General features: G+C 52.0%; 7 protein-coding genes across 7 annotated transcripts; 3 read left to right on the top strand and 4 right to left on the bottom strand.

Moving 5' to 3' along the window:
- Nucleotides 1-1077: 1077 nt before the first annotated feature.
- Nucleotides 1078-1584, bottom strand: SCP_0401490 (hypothetical protein; the record flags this gene model as incomplete). Its single annotated transcript, XM_027756888.1, has 1 exon — nucleotides 1078-1584. One exon carries the CDS (start codon nucleotides 1582-1584, stop codon nucleotides 1078-1080), a length of 507 nt encoding a protein of 168 aa, XP_027612689.1.
- A 718-nt stretch (nucleotides 1585-2302) lies between these two features.
- On the bottom strand, nucleotides 2303-3613 carry SCP_0401480 (hypothetical protein; the record flags this gene model as incomplete). The annotated part of the gene is made up of 1 exon (XM_027756887.1): nucleotides 2303-3613. One exon carries the CDS (start codon nucleotides 3611-3613, stop codon nucleotides 2303-2305), a length of 1311 nt encoding a protein of 436 aa, XP_027612688.1.
- Nucleotides 3614-4102: 489 nt separating this feature from the next.
- On the bottom strand, nucleotides 4103-6436 carry SCP_0401470 (hypothetical protein; the record flags this gene model as incomplete). The annotated part of the gene is made up of 1 exon (XM_027756886.1): nucleotides 4103-6436. The coding sequence occupies one exon, from the start codon at nucleotides 6434-6436 to the stop codon at nucleotides 4103-4105; it is 2334 nt and encodes a 777-aa protein (XP_027612687.1).
- Nucleotides 6437-6929: 493 nt separating this feature from the next.
- On the top strand, nucleotides 6930-8806 carry SCP_0401460 (predicted protein; the record flags this gene model as incomplete). The annotated part of the gene is made up of 7 exons (XM_027756885.1): nucleotides 6930-6954; nucleotides 7020-7570; nucleotides 7620-7737; nucleotides 7793-8014; nucleotides 8064-8330; nucleotides 8388-8707; nucleotides 8768-8806. 7 exons carry the CDS (start codon nucleotides 6930-6932, stop codon nucleotides 8804-8806), a joined length of 1542 nt encoding a protein of 513 aa, XP_027612686.1.
- A 15-nt stretch (nucleotides 8807-8821) lies between these two features.
- Nucleotides 8822-10589, bottom strand: SCP_0401450 (the record flags this gene model as incomplete). Its single annotated transcript, XM_027756884.1, has 7 exons — nucleotides 8822-9634; nucleotides 9690-9958; nucleotides 10019-10036; nucleotides 10087-10161; nucleotides 10221-10331; nucleotides 10382-10481; nucleotides 10533-10589. The coding sequence occupies 7 exons, from the start codon at nucleotides 10587-10589 to the stop codon at nucleotides 8822-8824; spliced, it is 1443 nt and encodes a 480-aa protein (XP_027612685.1).
- A 942-nt stretch (nucleotides 10590-11531) lies between these two features.
- On the top strand, nucleotides 11532-14231 carry SCP_0401440 (Tryptophan synthase; the record flags this gene model as incomplete). The annotated part of the gene is made up of 12 exons (XM_027756883.1): nucleotides 11532-11573; nucleotides 11625-11789; nucleotides 11845-11938; nucleotides 11994-12132; nucleotides 12185-12281; nucleotides 12337-12926; nucleotides 12978-13020; nucleotides 13074-13256; nucleotides 13318-13633; nucleotides 13683-13943; nucleotides 14005-14081; nucleotides 14136-14231. The coding sequence occupies 12 exons, from the start codon at nucleotides 11532-11534 to the stop codon at nucleotides 14229-14231; spliced, it is 2103 nt and encodes a 700-aa protein (XP_027612684.1).
- A 358-nt stretch (nucleotides 14232-14589) lies between these two features.
- On the top strand, nucleotides 14590-16026 carry SCP_0401430 (Probable translation initiation factor eIF-2B subunit; the record flags this gene model as incomplete). Its single annotated transcript, XM_027756882.1, has 7 exons — nucleotides 14590-14661; nucleotides 14722-14863; nucleotides 14925-15252; nucleotides 15305-15409; nucleotides 15459-15854; nucleotides 15905-15934; nucleotides 15984-16026. 7 exons carry the CDS (start codon nucleotides 14590-14592, stop codon nucleotides 16024-16026), a joined length of 1116 nt encoding a protein of 371 aa, XP_027612683.1.
- Nucleotides 16027-16246: the final 220 nt, after the last annotated feature.

Genomic DNA, 16246 nt, shown 5'->3' with positions numbered 1-16246 from the left:
CCTGATATTGCTCTCCCAGAAGTAGATGATGGTGCTATCGGGGTCGTCGTCTGGAGGAGGGTATCTGCACAGGCCGCTGCGACGAGAGGGAAGTACAGGCCATTCCTGCCGCTCACTGAAACGGCCAGGGCTTCTCGCGAACGGGGCTGATGCAGGCAGTTGGAGAAAGGTCGGTTGAACCACACGTTGTCTAGAACCACTTTCTTGTCTTCCGCGAAAGAGCTTTCCAAGAACGCGTGAAGCATGGATAGTGAAGAAAGCACCGCCTCCTGCTTCAAGACCCATTAATATTTGACCGGTTACATGGATTTCTTACAGTATCATGCGGTCAAAGTTCGCTACTGCGGAAAACGAGAAAATTGACCGCATGAATTTCGGCTGGGAGAGTAAGCAAATATGAGGACAACCTCGCTCTTCCATCAAGAGGCTTCTCGTTCGCAAGAACGAGTCCAGCCAGGAAGCGTCCATCGCACAGTCGAGTTCGTCAGCTGCATACCAGTCACCACGCAGCCAAGTCGCGGTGCAATTAATTCCGCGAAGTCATAGACCTGGTCTCAAGGAGAAGGGATATCGGAGACGTCTTTCAGTGTGGTGAGCTCGACGCAGGTAAAAGGCAATTACATTGCGGTTGTGGTCAAGGCTAAACCCGATATTCTGTTTGCGGCAACGATAATTTGTGTGAGTAATCATAGGCGTGGACATGGACGATCTTAGTGGTCGACGACTGGCATTTGCGTCCGCCGACCATGCGGCGTCATCCTTTTCCGTCGAATATACCGGCAGGCTATTGGTTCAGCAGTTGAATATTGGGCTACGGTGCCTACGATTGACCACCCGCATGAGCAACGAATCTATCAATATCACTTCAATGAGGATTCCCAACAGATAGCGAATCATGACGACAATACTAGCATCTGACACAAAACAACTAACGAGATCGGTGGGACATCAAACATTTACGACAGCATGGACAGCGAGAATAAAACAATGGAGTCTGATTACAAACGAAAGTGCGTGTCAGGCATTGCAAACTGACTATCAAGTATTTATTACACACCAGTACCTTCCGCGTATATTTCAGTAGAAAGTTCCTTTCCGAACTGGCATGGGAACCCGAGCAGGGTTCTTCCCACTAAGCTGAGAGATATGATTCTCGAGCTCGTTGTGAGCGCCTGGGGTGACTAGGCCCTGCTGCTCCCAATCGTCCACAACTACGGTGCACCAGTAACGGCATCCACTTCCAGAATCATCGTATTTGTACTGGTGCCGTTTCTTGTCTATGATGACGGAAAGAAGATCATTCACAGTCGCAGTGTTGGCGGTGGAAATTGTGAATGGTTCGACGCTATGCTCGAGGATGCGCTCCTGACTACTGGAGACTACGAGGACGCCTGTCCTTCCATCAATACCTGCAGGGATCATATCCATAATAACGGATGATGTTTCAGTCAACTCCAGAGACACCGCCCAGTGTAGAATGGAATCAGGGTTGCTGATGTCCACAGGAGAGCATGCGAGGTGGACCTTGGTGACAACGGCCGACCTGTCGACCTCAGAGAGACCTTTGGTAAAGAGAGTGGCCATTGCGCAGATGTCTACGCAGAAGCTGAAAATACTGGATGAAAAGTGCAGCCCGAGGCGGCAGTGGTAGTGTTGTTGGCAGAAGTCTGCCGTTCTGCCGTCCTGTTCTGCCCAACCGGCAGTTGCCGGCAGCTGCCCAGCAGGCTTGGGCAGAACCTGGCAGAAGTACCAGTCAAACTGGGGCTATAATCAACGGGAAAGACTTTAAGGCTTAATTTATCTCCTGTATTCAGTGTGAGCATGACACTGACACACGAATCTTCCGGTTGTCCGACAAACATCCAAATTGGGGACATTTCCATGCTCCGAACAATGGTCACCTGACATTTTAACCCTAACTTAGGAGATGAAAGCGTAAAAATGGACGCAAATGAACTCAGTTTCGCTCATACAAAGCCCAAGAGTCTCAATTGACCAATTGTAAGCTTTCTAGTTTTCTGTCCAGTTGTATGTTGTCCTTCTATCACAGACCATGCAATTTATGAGCCAGGAGTTTCGCCAAGTTTTGCCACCTCTGGCAGTTGCCGTTCTGCCGGTTCTGCCGGCAGAACTCACTAATTTAGTTCTGCCCCCGACACTAGGAGACGAGGAGACGAGTAGATTTAGCTGACTACGCCGATTACACAGCTCAGGTACGTAAGGAGTACCTCGTCAACTACTGTATATGGTAGGTAGAGAGAGTTATGAGGAAAGATAAATAAAAAGAGTAAGAAGGGTAGGGTTAATCGGTTGGTAGAAGATGGCATAAGTGAAGCGGGAGATGAGCGGGAGTATATACATCAGAGTTGGCCATACGCCGTGCTGTAGACGTGCATCGTTTGTATTCCCCCCATATTCTGCCTGCGAGGTGTATGCTGGAGGTATGCCATGTGTGCGTGATACGTGCGGATAGGCATTGGTGCGACGGATTCCTGGATGGCTGGAGAGCGGGAATTTTTGGTACAATGCCCAGGTAGTAGTATGATGTGAATTGTGGCCAAGCTTCGTGGTCCACGAAGAGTGATGCAGCGCTGTGCAGGATGACCTCCATGATTTGTCGGTTGGTTTCAGCTCCGGTCAGAAGCTTGGACGTCTCCGAAATGACATCGCGGTGAGCATTGGCACGCAAGTGGTTGAAGCGAGGGCACTGCACGAATATGTGATATGGGGTCTCCAGCACGGGGCATCCGAAGTGACACCACTCTGATGTATCGCCGAAGCGCGCGGATCGAAGAGATGCAGTGTCAAGCTGTCCACACCGAGCATATAGTTGCACGAGTGCGGAATAGGCTGACGACGCGCGTGTGTAGGGGTAGTCCGGCGGTGGCTGAGAGTTGTAAAGGGGCAGGACGATGTTGCGGAGGGGTTTGAACGAGCGGTCTTGGACAACAGCAGCGACGAGGGTGTGTGAGATATAAGTGGTGGGAGAGGATTCAATATATCCGTCATAGGGAGAGAATAAGGTGTAGTCGTCCATGGAAAAAGTGGGAATAGGAGGAGTAGGTAAGGGAAGATCATGAGACTGTGAAGCGATAGCATCAATGAACGCATTGGCACGAGACGGTGGTGTGTCTGAGGAGGTGTGCGCAGCTGTGTAGGTTACTGCTGGTGTACAGGAGGATGGGAAGGTAGTGAGGATGTTTTTGAGCCATCGGTAAAGGGAGCGGGCTGGAAGCGATGTCCAGTGATGTGGGAGGAGCGGGGAGGAGGTGGATAAGGAGTCATTAATGATGCGAACAGAGTTGAGATGATCAGTGTAAAGCGGGGGAGATGGCGGTAGTGGAAAAGAGTGTGCTTGCAGGGATGCTGCGACAAGGCCGTAGACTTCGGCATAGAGGATGGAGGCCGCATTACGGAAGGTCGATAGGGACCATACAGTGGTGGAAAAAGGGCTGGCAGTGGCGAAGGTTACAGAATGAGGCTGGCGAAAGGTCGGTGCAGCTGGTACCATGGATCCGTCGGAGGCGCATGACATGGATGTGGAGGGGAATTTGGGGAGGAATGATGAGAGGAAGAAGGCGTAGAGGACATGTTCCGCAAAGGATTGCCGCATGGGTCGAGGTAGGGTGAGTGTCCAATCACGGGTGTTTGGAGAGGGTGCCGCCGTAAGCTGTGGGAGGGTTAGTGACATTAACCAGTCGCACATCGCGTGCCATTCAGGTGCCGCGGGCGTGAAGCGGAGTAAGCTGCTCAAATGGTGATGAGGGCGGAGAGTGAGTGGAAGGGGTGGAAGGGCATCGAGAGAGAGTGGGGGCCACGAAGCAATATCACATAGGTGTGTGAGTCCCGCACGTTCGAGGTTAGAAATCATGGAAGGGCATGGTGAATGACAGGAAGGGGGTAGTAGCCTAAGCAAATGACGGAGAGATACATCACCGGAATATAGATGTGATTGATCTGTCATCTGGATGGAGAGGTTGAGATCGGAGAGTACGGAGTAGGCGACGATCCAGGAGGATGGGAGGTTGCGAGTCTGACGTGCGAAGGAGCGTTGAGGGGATTGTGGGTGGAGTGGAAATTGGCAGTGGTTGATTGTGCATGTTCAGTCAGCGAGGGTGATGCGCGCCATATTGCGGAAGGTGGGGTTGTGGTGATTGAGGTCACGTAGCAGGCCCGTAACGGCTGCACAGTCATTGAGACGAGCGATGGAGGGAAAGTCAAAACCATGGTGGCGAATGGGGATAGTGAGGAGTTGGGAGTTGAAGCGAAAGGGAAACGAGAAGTAATGGTGTATGCATGAGGCAAGAAGATGATCGAGTTGGGCTGCATGTCGACGGGAAATTGGTTGGAAGGCGAGGTGGGGGCGGATTCGAGATAGTAGACACTGTGAAAAGATACGCCGGAGGGCGGTTAGTGGCAGACGCAGGAAAAGATTGGGTAGGTCAAAGGTCAGGATAATATCACGGATTTTCTCATACTGATGCTGCGGGTCATTTACGCAGACACGGAGGAAATCAATATGCGAAGTGACAACCCGAACATCATGCCAGATAACAAGGTCGGAGTCAGGCTGAAAGGGAGAGATAGAAGGCATGCACATAAGAGGGGGAGCATTCAAAACGTTGAGAAGGAAGAGAAGAGACTTTAGCCAGTTGGTTAGCCAACTGTATACAACCTGAAATCGCTCCATCATGAGACAGGAGCGTTGAAGGGAATTTTGAGAGGTTGCAATGATGGCGGAGTCATCTGTTGCTTCCACCATGGCGACACGCAGTGTGAGGTGATCGTCCGGAATGTGCGGTCCGTTCACATGATGCTGTGTGGAGGAGACAATAATGCCATCATGGTGTTGAAGCAGGGTGTCCTGTAGCCAGTGGTTGCCAAGGCTTGTTGTGAGGGTAGATTTGAGCGATGAGACAGGACCGCCTTGTTTGGTTACTCCGGAAATAACAATCGGTTCTGTAAGGCCGAATGCAGTCTTGATACGATAGGGAACATCAGACTGTGCCGAAATGTCAAATTGGACAAGTGAAGATGGAAGACCGTATACAGTGACAGCATCGTAAAATCCTTGTGGTTCCAGGTGATCAAATCCCTTTTGCTGGTCATGACGTAAAATATAGAGGGGAGTGCATGTGCGATTGGACCAACATTCCAATTGGGAGAGGAAGGAGGTAAGGTCGCGTCCTTGAGTGCCGGGCTGAGTGGCAACTTGTCCTTCTGGGAGGATGCGGTGTTGCGCTAGGTATGGCATGAGTCGGAGATTGAGCCATGCAAAAGGAGTGTTGAGCAGGAAGTTGTTGCAGCAGACACCACGATAGTTGGAGAGGCATGTGCGTGGTCCTTTCTTGAACAGCATGGAGAGCGTGCATGGTTTGACAATGTTAGGAATATGAGATTGTGAAATTTCATAGTTCAAGAGGTTGAGGACAAGGCGGAGAGATGAGTCGTGAAGTGCTTTCACACACCACTTCTCCCACCCATCAGGTCCAGGAGCTGGGCGAGGCTTGCCGCGGCAAAGGAGAAGGCAGAGATCGTCGAGAGACATAGTCTGTGGCCAGTGGAATGGATTGGCTGCAGTGGTCTGCCGAATATCTGTCACAGATGGAGTGTCAAGCCACGGTTTGGCCATTGGTGGTCGTTGCTGTCGGGAAAAAAGAGCATTAAAGTAAGCTTGTGTGTGCATCTTTACCTCATCTGGTGCCGTAATGAATGAGTCTGGGTCATCATCTGGTGTCACAGCGAGAGGGGGACCAGAGGTGTCATGAGCCGTTTGATAGAGCTTCTTCGATGATCCACCTAGGAGGACGCTATTGATCTGCCGCTTCGCTGTTTGGGTGGCGCGACGTTGAAGTTCCTTGTGTTCTTCACGGTATCTGAGCTTATTCAGTGTGCACCATATGGAGGTGAGGAACACCAGTAGTGAATGACAAGTTGGGGCGTCGGAGTGTTGGGTGAAGGAGAAAGCGCGGAGGTAGGTAGAGGCCCAGGGAGCGCGTGCAGCGAGCAATGGAATTCGTGCTTGACGTTCAGCGGAGATGAGGCAATTGATGCGGCGAATCTCAGTTACAAGTTGGCGCAAGCTAGGACTGGATAAGGGGTGCACATGTTGCATTCGGGTACGAGGTAGTTCAAAAGCATCATCAGCTGCGGAATGGAAAATTCGGGTCAGTGCATCATAGCAGAATTGAAAGGAGTCATCATCGGAGATGTCGTGGTCATCAAGGTGTTCAGCATGGACTAGCTGCTCAACATTGTCAGCATAAGTGCGGAAGCGGTGTTTCTCGTGGCGCCAAGGATAGTAATGCCTGGGAGGGACATCGGGTGGTGGTAGTGAGTCGGGAAGGTGCAGTGATGCTGCATGCATAAGGGGAGAAGTCAGAACCATTGATGCAGTAATCGGGCGATGATCGGTAGCAGGGATGAAGGTGTTCATAGTCGCGACGGAGCCACTGAGAAATCCTTGTGTTGAATGGGCAACTCGGTCAATGATTGATTGGCCAAGGTGGTTCTTGAAGGTGTACATAGAGTGAGCATCTGCATCACCTTGTAGAGACCACAGGTCGATTGCATGGACATCGTGGAGAAATGTTGTATAGAAGAGTCGAGACGGGGGAAGGATTGGAGATGGAGAGAGAGTTTCCTGTGCAGTTAGCGAGGCATTGCAGTCTCCCATAATACACCATGAGTATGGAGCATCTCGACATAGGGTGGATATCGAAGTCCAGAAGGAGGAGAGGTCGTCGTCATTATTCCCTGGGTCCCAAGGTGCATAGAGCCCAATGAAGCGGTGGGAGAATCCTCGACCGGTGGTAGTAGGTAGAATAAGGTCAAGGATCACCGCTCGGCCACGAAGGGGCCGCAGTGGTGAACGCGTCTGTTCACGTGTTACGCGCTGAAGTCACACCCACTGTCTTCACTGGACGCTCATGTCGGATTCACCAGACGAATTTGGTATGTTTTCGTTGTCCCGCAATATGGTAAAACATCCTGAAAACATGTGCAATAAATATTACCAGCAAACTACGACCCTACAACGCCGTACAAGCCTCCGCCGCCGAAGAAACCCGCGCGCCCTTCCCGAGCAAACAACCGTCCTGTGGCCGGTCCATCGTCCAAACCCCTTGCAGTTCCCAAGAAGAATGGCCATTCACGCCAGGCGGATGTCCCAGATGACAAGGAGCAGATAGTCATCGCATCATCATCGGAGGACGAACTCAAGGCTACCCAGGAAGAAGAGGAGGAAGTCGTTGTAGTTCCTGCGCCACCGAAGAGCAGAACCGCGAGGAAGACTACTGGGCGTAGAACAGCGGCAGTGAATGGGAGGGGCAAGGCGCCGGCCGCGAAGGGCAAGGCTAAAGCTGCCAGGAGTGCTACTCCGGAAGACGATCATATGGAGGTGGACGACCAACAGGTGACTAGTATTGAAGAAGACGAAGGGGCAGCTCAACGCAGCACTCACGTGCGCAGTAACTTCAAAGGTACGAAGGTCAACACGTCCGCCCAACGAGCCCACCAGGAAGACTCGTATCTTCGCGATTTGGAACATGTTCAAAAACAGTTGGAAACTGTGTGTATCTTATCATATATTTGTTGTGTTTCAACTCAGTGTCAGATAGGTCATGTCAGACAGGGACAAGCTTTCTAAACAGCTTGAGGAATTGTTCCAGGTCAGACACACGGAGCCTGAACAAGCGCTTGAGCAGTGTGTTCAGCAGTACGAAGCGCGTGTCCAGAGTGAGCCCTCGCCTCCATGAAAGAGTGGCGATAGCATCCTCATGTCGAAACCCAGCCCAGGAGACACTAATCCGCGAGCTAACTTCTCAGTTGGCGAACGTGAAGGCTTTGGCAGGAACGGAGAAGTCTTACATGCTTCACTTCCTTACGCGAGAAGCTGCGGATGAGGAGATGGAGACAGTGCAGAAGGAGATGACCCGCTGGAAGGACATCGCGAAACAGAAAGACGCTCAGTTGGCCGCAAAGGATAAGCGCATCGCTGAGATGGAGGCTCAGGGCAAGTGTTTACCGTGTTTTCCCCTCTAGCTGAACTAATGATAGCACAGAAAAGGTGCTGCGATCCGATCTCAACGCTGAGATAGAAAGAGGGAAGTCCCTTGCGGCGCGAAATCCGCCCCCAGTTACTCGCCCCCATGTCAAGGTTGCGGACGATCCAAAGAACACCGCGGTTCTCAGCTTGTACGAGGACATGACCAACTTGCTCGTCGTCGGCGTCAAGTTCGAAAAGTCTCCTTACTTGAATCATGATGAGCCCGTTTTCGCTTGTGTATACACACACCGACAGAAGGGAGAGGACCAGGGTGCGGTACCCAGTACGTCCAGCGCCCATGCCAACGTACAGTCAGTTGATACGGACCGCCGTCCTGCAGGTCTAAACTTTTCCTTACGCCATACCTGGGAGCGACCTGACGGTCTCGAGCCAAACGTCGTGATTACTCGAAAAGATCAGCTTGAGGACAAGGTCAAGTACCAGCCACTCATGCTCGAGAACGAATCACCAAAATTTGTGGACGCACTCGACTTCTTCAAGGATCCATTTATGTTCTCGCATGGACAACTGCCAATATTCTTGAAAACACTGACTGGCAAGCTAGGGGGTGATAAGGAAAGTTCAGAGGGAGACCAGCTCGCGGACGATGATGAAGATGAAGATGATGACGACGACGACGATGTGGTCGAAGTGATACCAGTAGGTTGATACCGTATCTAACACTCTACTAGTCTGGAATGTGTAATTCAGCAAAATTAGGCATGTCTCAACAACTCATGTGCAGTACGCAGTCTATAGTATTTCACGGTAGGTTTATCCTTCATGTCGCCCCGTCGTGATCCCCGCCTTCTCCCAGATCTTCAGCAAGTGCTCATCCTTTGCACGCGACGCTTTCTTAGTCGCGAGTGCTGCAAACCCTCCCTCTACATCTGATCCTCCAAGGATGGCTCCCGCTTTCACCAGGATATCCACCACGTCCTCGTGGCCCTGCCTGGCAGCGTAATATAATGGAGTATGCCCGAGCGCATCGCGTAGGTGCACGAGCGCGCCCGCCTCTAGTAGCACATTGACAATCCTGACGCTCCCGTTCAACGCCGCCACATGAAGCGGGGAGCGGCCGGACGCAGGCTCGAGGCAGTTCACGAGCCCGCCCCCGATGGCGACGGCACTTTTGAACTGATACTCTGGCGAAGGGCTCACGGGCATCTCCGTGCTGTTGCCACTCCCTGCGTAGAGGCAAAAGTTTATGCCTTCAACGTCGTCGCGGGCCGCAGCGAGGTGGATCAGGAATGGAAAGAGCGCGCTCTCGGTCGACGCCGCTTCTGACGCGGTCCATGACCACGGTGCCGCTGCTTCTGCCATATTATCGTTACTGTCACTGTCTTCGCTGGCGATGCAGATCCTCGGCACTTGGGGTCTCGTGGTCGATAGGCGGACGACCTGTGACAGTAAGCCCTGGATATTCTCAAGATTCTGATCCAATCCCGTGGCATTGCTGAGACTCGGAGGAGGCGCACTTGCGGGTCGAGTAAGCTCTCCGCGCAGAGGCATGCTGATGAGCGACCGGACCTCTACTGTCGAGAGTTCCGGTTTCGAAAGGAGATAACTGAGCTTCGTGAGTGCGCACTGGAACGACTGGTGAGAAAGGTGACCCTGCCGTTAGACTGCGCGAACAATCTACCTCGGGCGTCATGTCTCCCCCCGGCAGGACTCCCGACATCAAAAGACTCCTTCCGCTTTCATATGCGTCGGATACGGAGCCTTTGGCGCACTGGGAGATGGAGACTATCACGACTCTTCGGTCGCAGGCCTCTTTCAAGGCATCTATCAGATCTGACCGTTGCGGGGCGTTGCCGGAGCCGAATGTTTCTAATACAACGCCTTGCGTGGGTGGGGCCAAGAATGCTCGTACCGTTGCCGCAGTGATGCCTGGGAATAGCCGCAGGGTAGCTGGAGGGTCAAACCGAGATCAGCGGCTGCATAGCGGGAAATTATGATGATTGCCCCCACCTACATGAGGACTCATGTCTGGCAAATCCAACTTAGTAACCTAGTCTATTACTAGTAAAATTGCATACATTTGTGCGACCTGAATCGGCGAAGACTTGTCTGTCTGATGACGTCGTTCCAATTGACGACGATGTCGATACCAACTGTATTCGGAGATAAACGATTATTCAGGAGTCCAGGGGCTAATTGCATGCCGACAAACCATTGACAAGAGGAGGAAAATTGGGGCTGACAAAAGCATTGAAATCGTAGGAGGAAAATTTAGAGACCCTGTTGCCGCGGTATAATGTATGGTTGAAGAAGAGGCAGCACTCTGTTCTTGCATTTGTATTCAACCTCGCGGAACTAATCATGGAATCCTACCTGGAATGATGTAATGCCCAGCGATCACTAATGCACCCAGAAGATTTTCCACAGCGTCATTACGGAGTTGTGACAACGGAATCTGGGCGCCAGTGACGATCTGGCGGTGAATTTAAGAATTGACAAGTAAGGGAATAAGAAGGAAACACACCACTGTCTTTCCTAGGTCTTCCAGAAGGAAGCTAAGGGCAGACGACGTGTAGGACATGGTATCGGTGCCATGCAGAATTACGAATGCATCAAAAGTGGAGTAATTCAACTCTATCTCTGTGGCAATTCTGATCCAATCTGTGCTATGAAGGAAGACAGTTGATCACGATGCAGAAACGCGCAGCATAAATTTCACCTTGTATCTCAATATTGCTGCTGTCTAACAGAGGATGCCACTGTCGTCCTGGTGAGGACACGGTCGCCGCTTACTTCAAAGACGCACGACTCACTTCAAGGATAGCATAACGAATACGCTTATGGTTCCCTCCCGGGGCAACACTTCTCGGTGTAATCAGACTGGGTAAGTGCGCCTCATACACATTGTCTGAGATTTTGGTGCATAGCGGCTGATTTGCCAAAGAAGGTTGCTCTGTTGGAGCCAGTTGAGCAGGTATACCTATGCGCCGTGATGATCGTACTGGCAGTGTTGGCAGATGGTATTGCGGAGGCAGTGGGCCAGGGCTGGCCGGTTCACTTCTGTATGAGCCACCAACTGGACTCACCCGCCCACTGTGATTGTGCCATTCCCTGTACCCCGCTACAGATGTTGAATGGGAGAACAAAGACTCCTCCCGCGGGTCGTGAAAGCGGTGCTGACTGCGAAGAGTTTCTGTCAGGAAATATGGTTCGGGAACGTAACCTCGGGGGCTTAGAATCATATTTATGGTACCCCCCGTATTCAAAATAAGAACCTTCGATTCGTCTGCGGGTTGTAAGAGGTCCATGTTGTATCTGCGTAGTGGAGGTATAGCTAGTCGACACCGCCGCCGCGGCCGGGTCAGACATCACCTTGATCTTATCTTATCTTGAAGTCACTAGATCCTAGTTGTCGACTCCGACTCGGAGAGCCTCTCGGACTTGACTCGATTGCTTGACCTCCATCATAAAACACAGGTGCTCAGGTGGGTAGTCAGAGCCACGGTATCCAAAAAGTACGAACATGGAGGCTCTCAAGAAGGTTTTTGAAACAAAGAATAGGGAGGTGAGACCTCCGCGATGCATCTGCTGAACCCGATTGCTCAGACCAATGTAGAGCAGCCCAGCATTGGTGACCTTCCTAACGGCAGGTTATCCCACCGTCGAGGCCACTGTGCCCATGCTTCTTGCAATGCAAGAGGGTGGTACCGATATTATTGAGCTTGGCATACCTTTCTCCGATCCCATGGCAGACGGCCCTGCCATCCAAGAGACTAATATCGTACGTCCGTACCCCCACGCTAAAGCCTGACCTCTGTTTACACTCCTAATACCAGGTCGCTCTCGAGAACAATGTTGATTATGCAACATGCCTAGGACTTTTACGAGATGCTCGGAATAATGGACTTACGGTTCCCGTCCTGTTGATGGGTGAGCATCTCTGTCTAAGCTCTTTTCTGTGTAGTATGATTGAACGCTTGATCAGGATATTACAACCCATTTCTTGCTTATGGTGAAGAGAAGGCAATTCAGGACGGCGCAGAGGCAGGAGCGAACGGCTTCATTGTGGTGGATCTTCCGCCCGAGGAGGCAATCGCGTTCCGTGATAAATGTACAAAAGCCGCGTAAGATAATTCAACACGCGTTGTTATCATATGCTGACTTCTGGAACTGTAGTGTTTCGTACATCCCTCTTGTCGCCCCATCTACTTCCGCTCATCGAATTGAGTTTTTGGCCTCAATAGCGGATTCATTTATCTACATTGTCTCGAAGGTATGCTTTCGTTCCTAGTACGATGCTACTCTGTCGTGAAATTCAACGGCTCCAGATGGGTACAACAGGTTCCAGTATCACCGGACACATGAACACCGCTCTGCCCAATCTGATCAACCGTGTTCGTGAATACACAGATATCCCTCTTGCAGTTGGTTTCGGCGTAGCAACTAGGGCCCACTTCGAAGAGGTTGCAGCAGCTGGTGCAGACGGCGTTGTCGTCGGAAGCCGGCTTGTGTCCATTATCAAGACGTCGCCTCCTTCACAGGCAGTCAAAGCTGTGGAGGACTTCTGCCGTGAGATCAGCCTGAAGGGTCAGCCTCCTAAAAAATCGGCTTTGACGTCTTCTCATGCAAAGTCTCACGCGAGTGTGAAATCCGGCCAGAGTGCATCGAGTCACGCCGTTGACCACAACTTGCTTCCCCCACGTTTTGGAGAGTTTGGCGGACAGTACGTTCCGGAAGCCCTCTGGGACTGTCTGGTGGAGCTTGAAGCCGTGCACCAATCTGCAATGAAGGACCCGGAGTTCTGGAAGGAATTCGAGGGCTTGTATGGTTACATGAACCGTCCTTCTAAGCTATACAGAGCAGATAGATTGACGGAACATGCGGGCGGAGCCACCGTCTGGTTGAAACGCGAAGACCTGTGCGTGCATTGTGTGATTTCACAGAAATGACGTTTCTCACCTCTTTCCAGGAATCACACAGGGTCGCATAAAATTAACAATGCAATAGGTCAGGTAAGGATCTGATGTTTGTTCATGCTGTGGTGTTGCAGCTGACAAGTATGCAGATTCTCCTAGCCAAACGTTTAGGAAAGACACGCATTATAGCTGAGACTGGTGCGGGCCAGCATGGTGTAGCGACTGCCACCGTCTGTGCTCGCTTTGGCTTGCAATGCGTCGTCTACATGGGTGCCGAAGATGTGAGGCGCCAGGCACTCAACGTCTTCCGGATGCGGATGCTGGGAGCTACGGTGAATTTTACGCCACTCCTAATGAGTACTGCACTGCACGATTTAATATTGTTCCGCTCAGGTGATCCCTGTAGAGTCTGGCTCACGCACTCTGAAAGATGCGGTGAACGAGGCCTTGCGCGACTGGGTCACCAACCTCTCCAACACTCACTACCTCATCGGGTCTGCGATAGGTCCGCATCCCTTTCCCACTATCGTGCGCGACTTCCAGCGGGTCATTGGCAAGGAGATCAAGGAGCAGCTGCACGAACAAATTGGGAAATTACCAGATGTCGTTGTGGCCTGTGTCGGCGGAGGAAGCAACGCCATTGGCTCCTTCTACGATTTCATCCCGGAAGCGTCCGTCCAATTAGTTGGCGTCGAAGCTGGAGGAGATGGTGTGTATCACTTGCACTCGGTCCTCCGTTGTTGCTCAAACGCTCTCAGGTTTGGACACCGGGCGACACTCCGCTACGCTAAGCATGGGGCACGCCGGTGTGTTTCACGGTGTACGTACGTACATCTTGCAATCCTCCACTGGCCAAATCTTGGAGACGCACTCGATCAGTGCTGGCCTGGACTACCCCGGTGTCGGCCCCGAGCACGCCTGGTTGAAGGATTCTGGGAGGGCGAAGTACGTGGTCGCCACTGATGAGGAAGCCCTGAGAGGCTTTAGGATGTGCACACAGCTGGAAGGCATCATCCCGGGTGTGTCTCTTCTCTTGAAACGCATCAAGGGTTTCTGGCACTTACCCGTATCGTCCGATAGCTCTGGAGTCATCTCATGCAATCTGGGAGGGTGTACGAGTGGCAAAGACCTTGCCCAAGGACAAAAACCTCGTTATCGTGATACATCTTCCATTCTGTATTTATTCGTCAGGACTCACTTGTTTATTGCAGTGTCTTTCCGGTCGGGGCGACAAGGACGTCGAGCAGATTTCGGAGCTGCTCCCGGGCAAGTGGGAGGACATCCTCGACTGGCATGTGACCGCGTAAGGGAGACACGATCCGATAGAAGTAACCCAAAAGATGCTGGCCCGGTGGGCCTTGGAGGACCTGGACAACAATCTGTAGACTATCTACCTAGTAGACAATGTATCCGCTTGTGTTTTCTTCTCATCGCCAAATGTAAGGCGCCTGCGTTCGTGTTGCCGCACCGCACCTGCATGCCATGCTAAGTACTAGCAAGCCTAGTAGGGATATCTGGATATCTGACTCATTCCGGACTTCTTCCACTCGCATTCAACTGCACACCAGGCTTAAATAATTCATTCCCCACGATCTGCTTTCAACCAGCTTGAACGTTTCTCGACGGTCGTATACCTTCATTTCGATCGCAGTATTGCCTCTCGCCATGGCACCAGAAGTATACATCCCAGCACAGCGTGCTGTTGAAACTCTCGTCGCCAAATTACGGAGGAGGCGAGTAATTCGTGCAAAATTATTACTATAATCTCACTACAGAAACTGCTGCACCCTCAGGCAGGTAGTAGGCTCACGACAGGCGGCGTTGGAAACTGTGCTCGTGCTCCGCGAAGTCGTCTCAAAAGCCCGTTTCTCGAACTTCGACCAGTTAGTAGCGCTGATCCGAGAGGTGGGCCGGAGGCTTTCAGAGGCGCAGCCAAAGGGTGCGATTATTCCTTTTGTGCGGAAAGTAGTGCGGGTAAATCTGACGCAGACCGTCGCCAGAGCACACCGTCGGCAACATTGTGCGTAAGGTGCTGCACAACATCCGCGAGGAGTACAACACGGCGACGAGGGGAGATGTGGCATCGGCGTCGACCAAGAATGTGTTCACGATCTCCAAGTTTGTGCTGCAGGGCCAGCCGCGCAAACACAACGTTGCGCCGAAATCGGAGACGACGACGTTTTTAAGGGAGAATGATCCCAATGATCCGGACTCGTTCGCCAAGGGGCTGAAACCTGTGCTAATAGAAGCAATTAAAGAGGTCCTGGACGAGCTCGAGACGGTATACGACAATGTATCGAAGAATGCGAAGGACCACATACATTCAGAGTGAGTCTTCAATCATGGACTGTGGTGATACTCTAACTGATCGTCATCTTAGCGAAATTATCCTCACAATCGGCCACTCACACACGGTGGAGGCGTTCCTTAAATCCGCAAAACATTACCGAAATTACACTGTCATCGTTGCAGAAACCGGACCTTCGTACGCGGTCTTGTACTTGTTCTCGTCAGATTTACCAATTTCTCGTCAGTTACAATGGACACGAGATGGCGCGTTCACTCTCAGCCGCGGGCATATCCACCTTCCTAGTTCCGGATTCCTCTATATATGCCATTATGTCACGCGTTAACAAAGTGATCCTCGGCGCACACGCCATCCTAGCGAACGGCGGCATGTTTGCCATCACCGGTACATTGCTCGCAGCGACGGCGGCGCGCGCCCACAGTACGCCCGTCGTCGTGTGTGCGGGACAGTTCAAACTCACGCCGCTGTGGAACTTATATCACGACTACGGGGCCCTCGATTTTGCTGATCCGAGCAGCGTGCTGGGCTTCGAGGAGGGCAATCTGGTCGACAAGGTCGATGTGCTGAACCCATATTACGACTACGTAGGCCCCGACCTCGTCGATGTGTTTATCACGAATGAGTGAGTAGCGCATGCTGCAATAGCTCTGCTGGAAGCTGATCCCGTTGCAGCGGCGACCACCCCCCTTCATCGGTCTACAGGTATGCCAACCCGTATCGAGAGAGAAACAGCCACTAACGGTGCACACAGGCTGGTCAAGGAGACATACGATGACGATGACCACGAGCTATAGCTCTCGCACCACACAGAACGCGCACCGCCCCACAGCGCCCGGCCCTGTGCAGGCGGATGCCCAGGATCCAAATACCAGGAACATACCATGCGGCGGAGATACTACGTCATATTTTGATAGACATTCTAAGCGGCACGCGGACCAGACCGATGACAGTTGCGCGGCGACAGAGGACAATTGTGGAGACTGGCACTTTGTAGCGAGGAGGGGGCCAACAACT

The sequence above is a fragment of the Sparassis crispa genome (genome assembly GCF_003851025.1).
Source record: "Sparassis crispa DNA, contig_000003F, whole genome shotgun sequence".
Classification (NCBI taxonomy): Eukaryota; Fungi; Basidiomycota; class Agaricomycetes; order Polyporales; family Sparassidaceae; genus Sparassis; species Sparassis crispa.
This window is presented reverse-complemented; position numbering and strand designations above follow the sequence as displayed.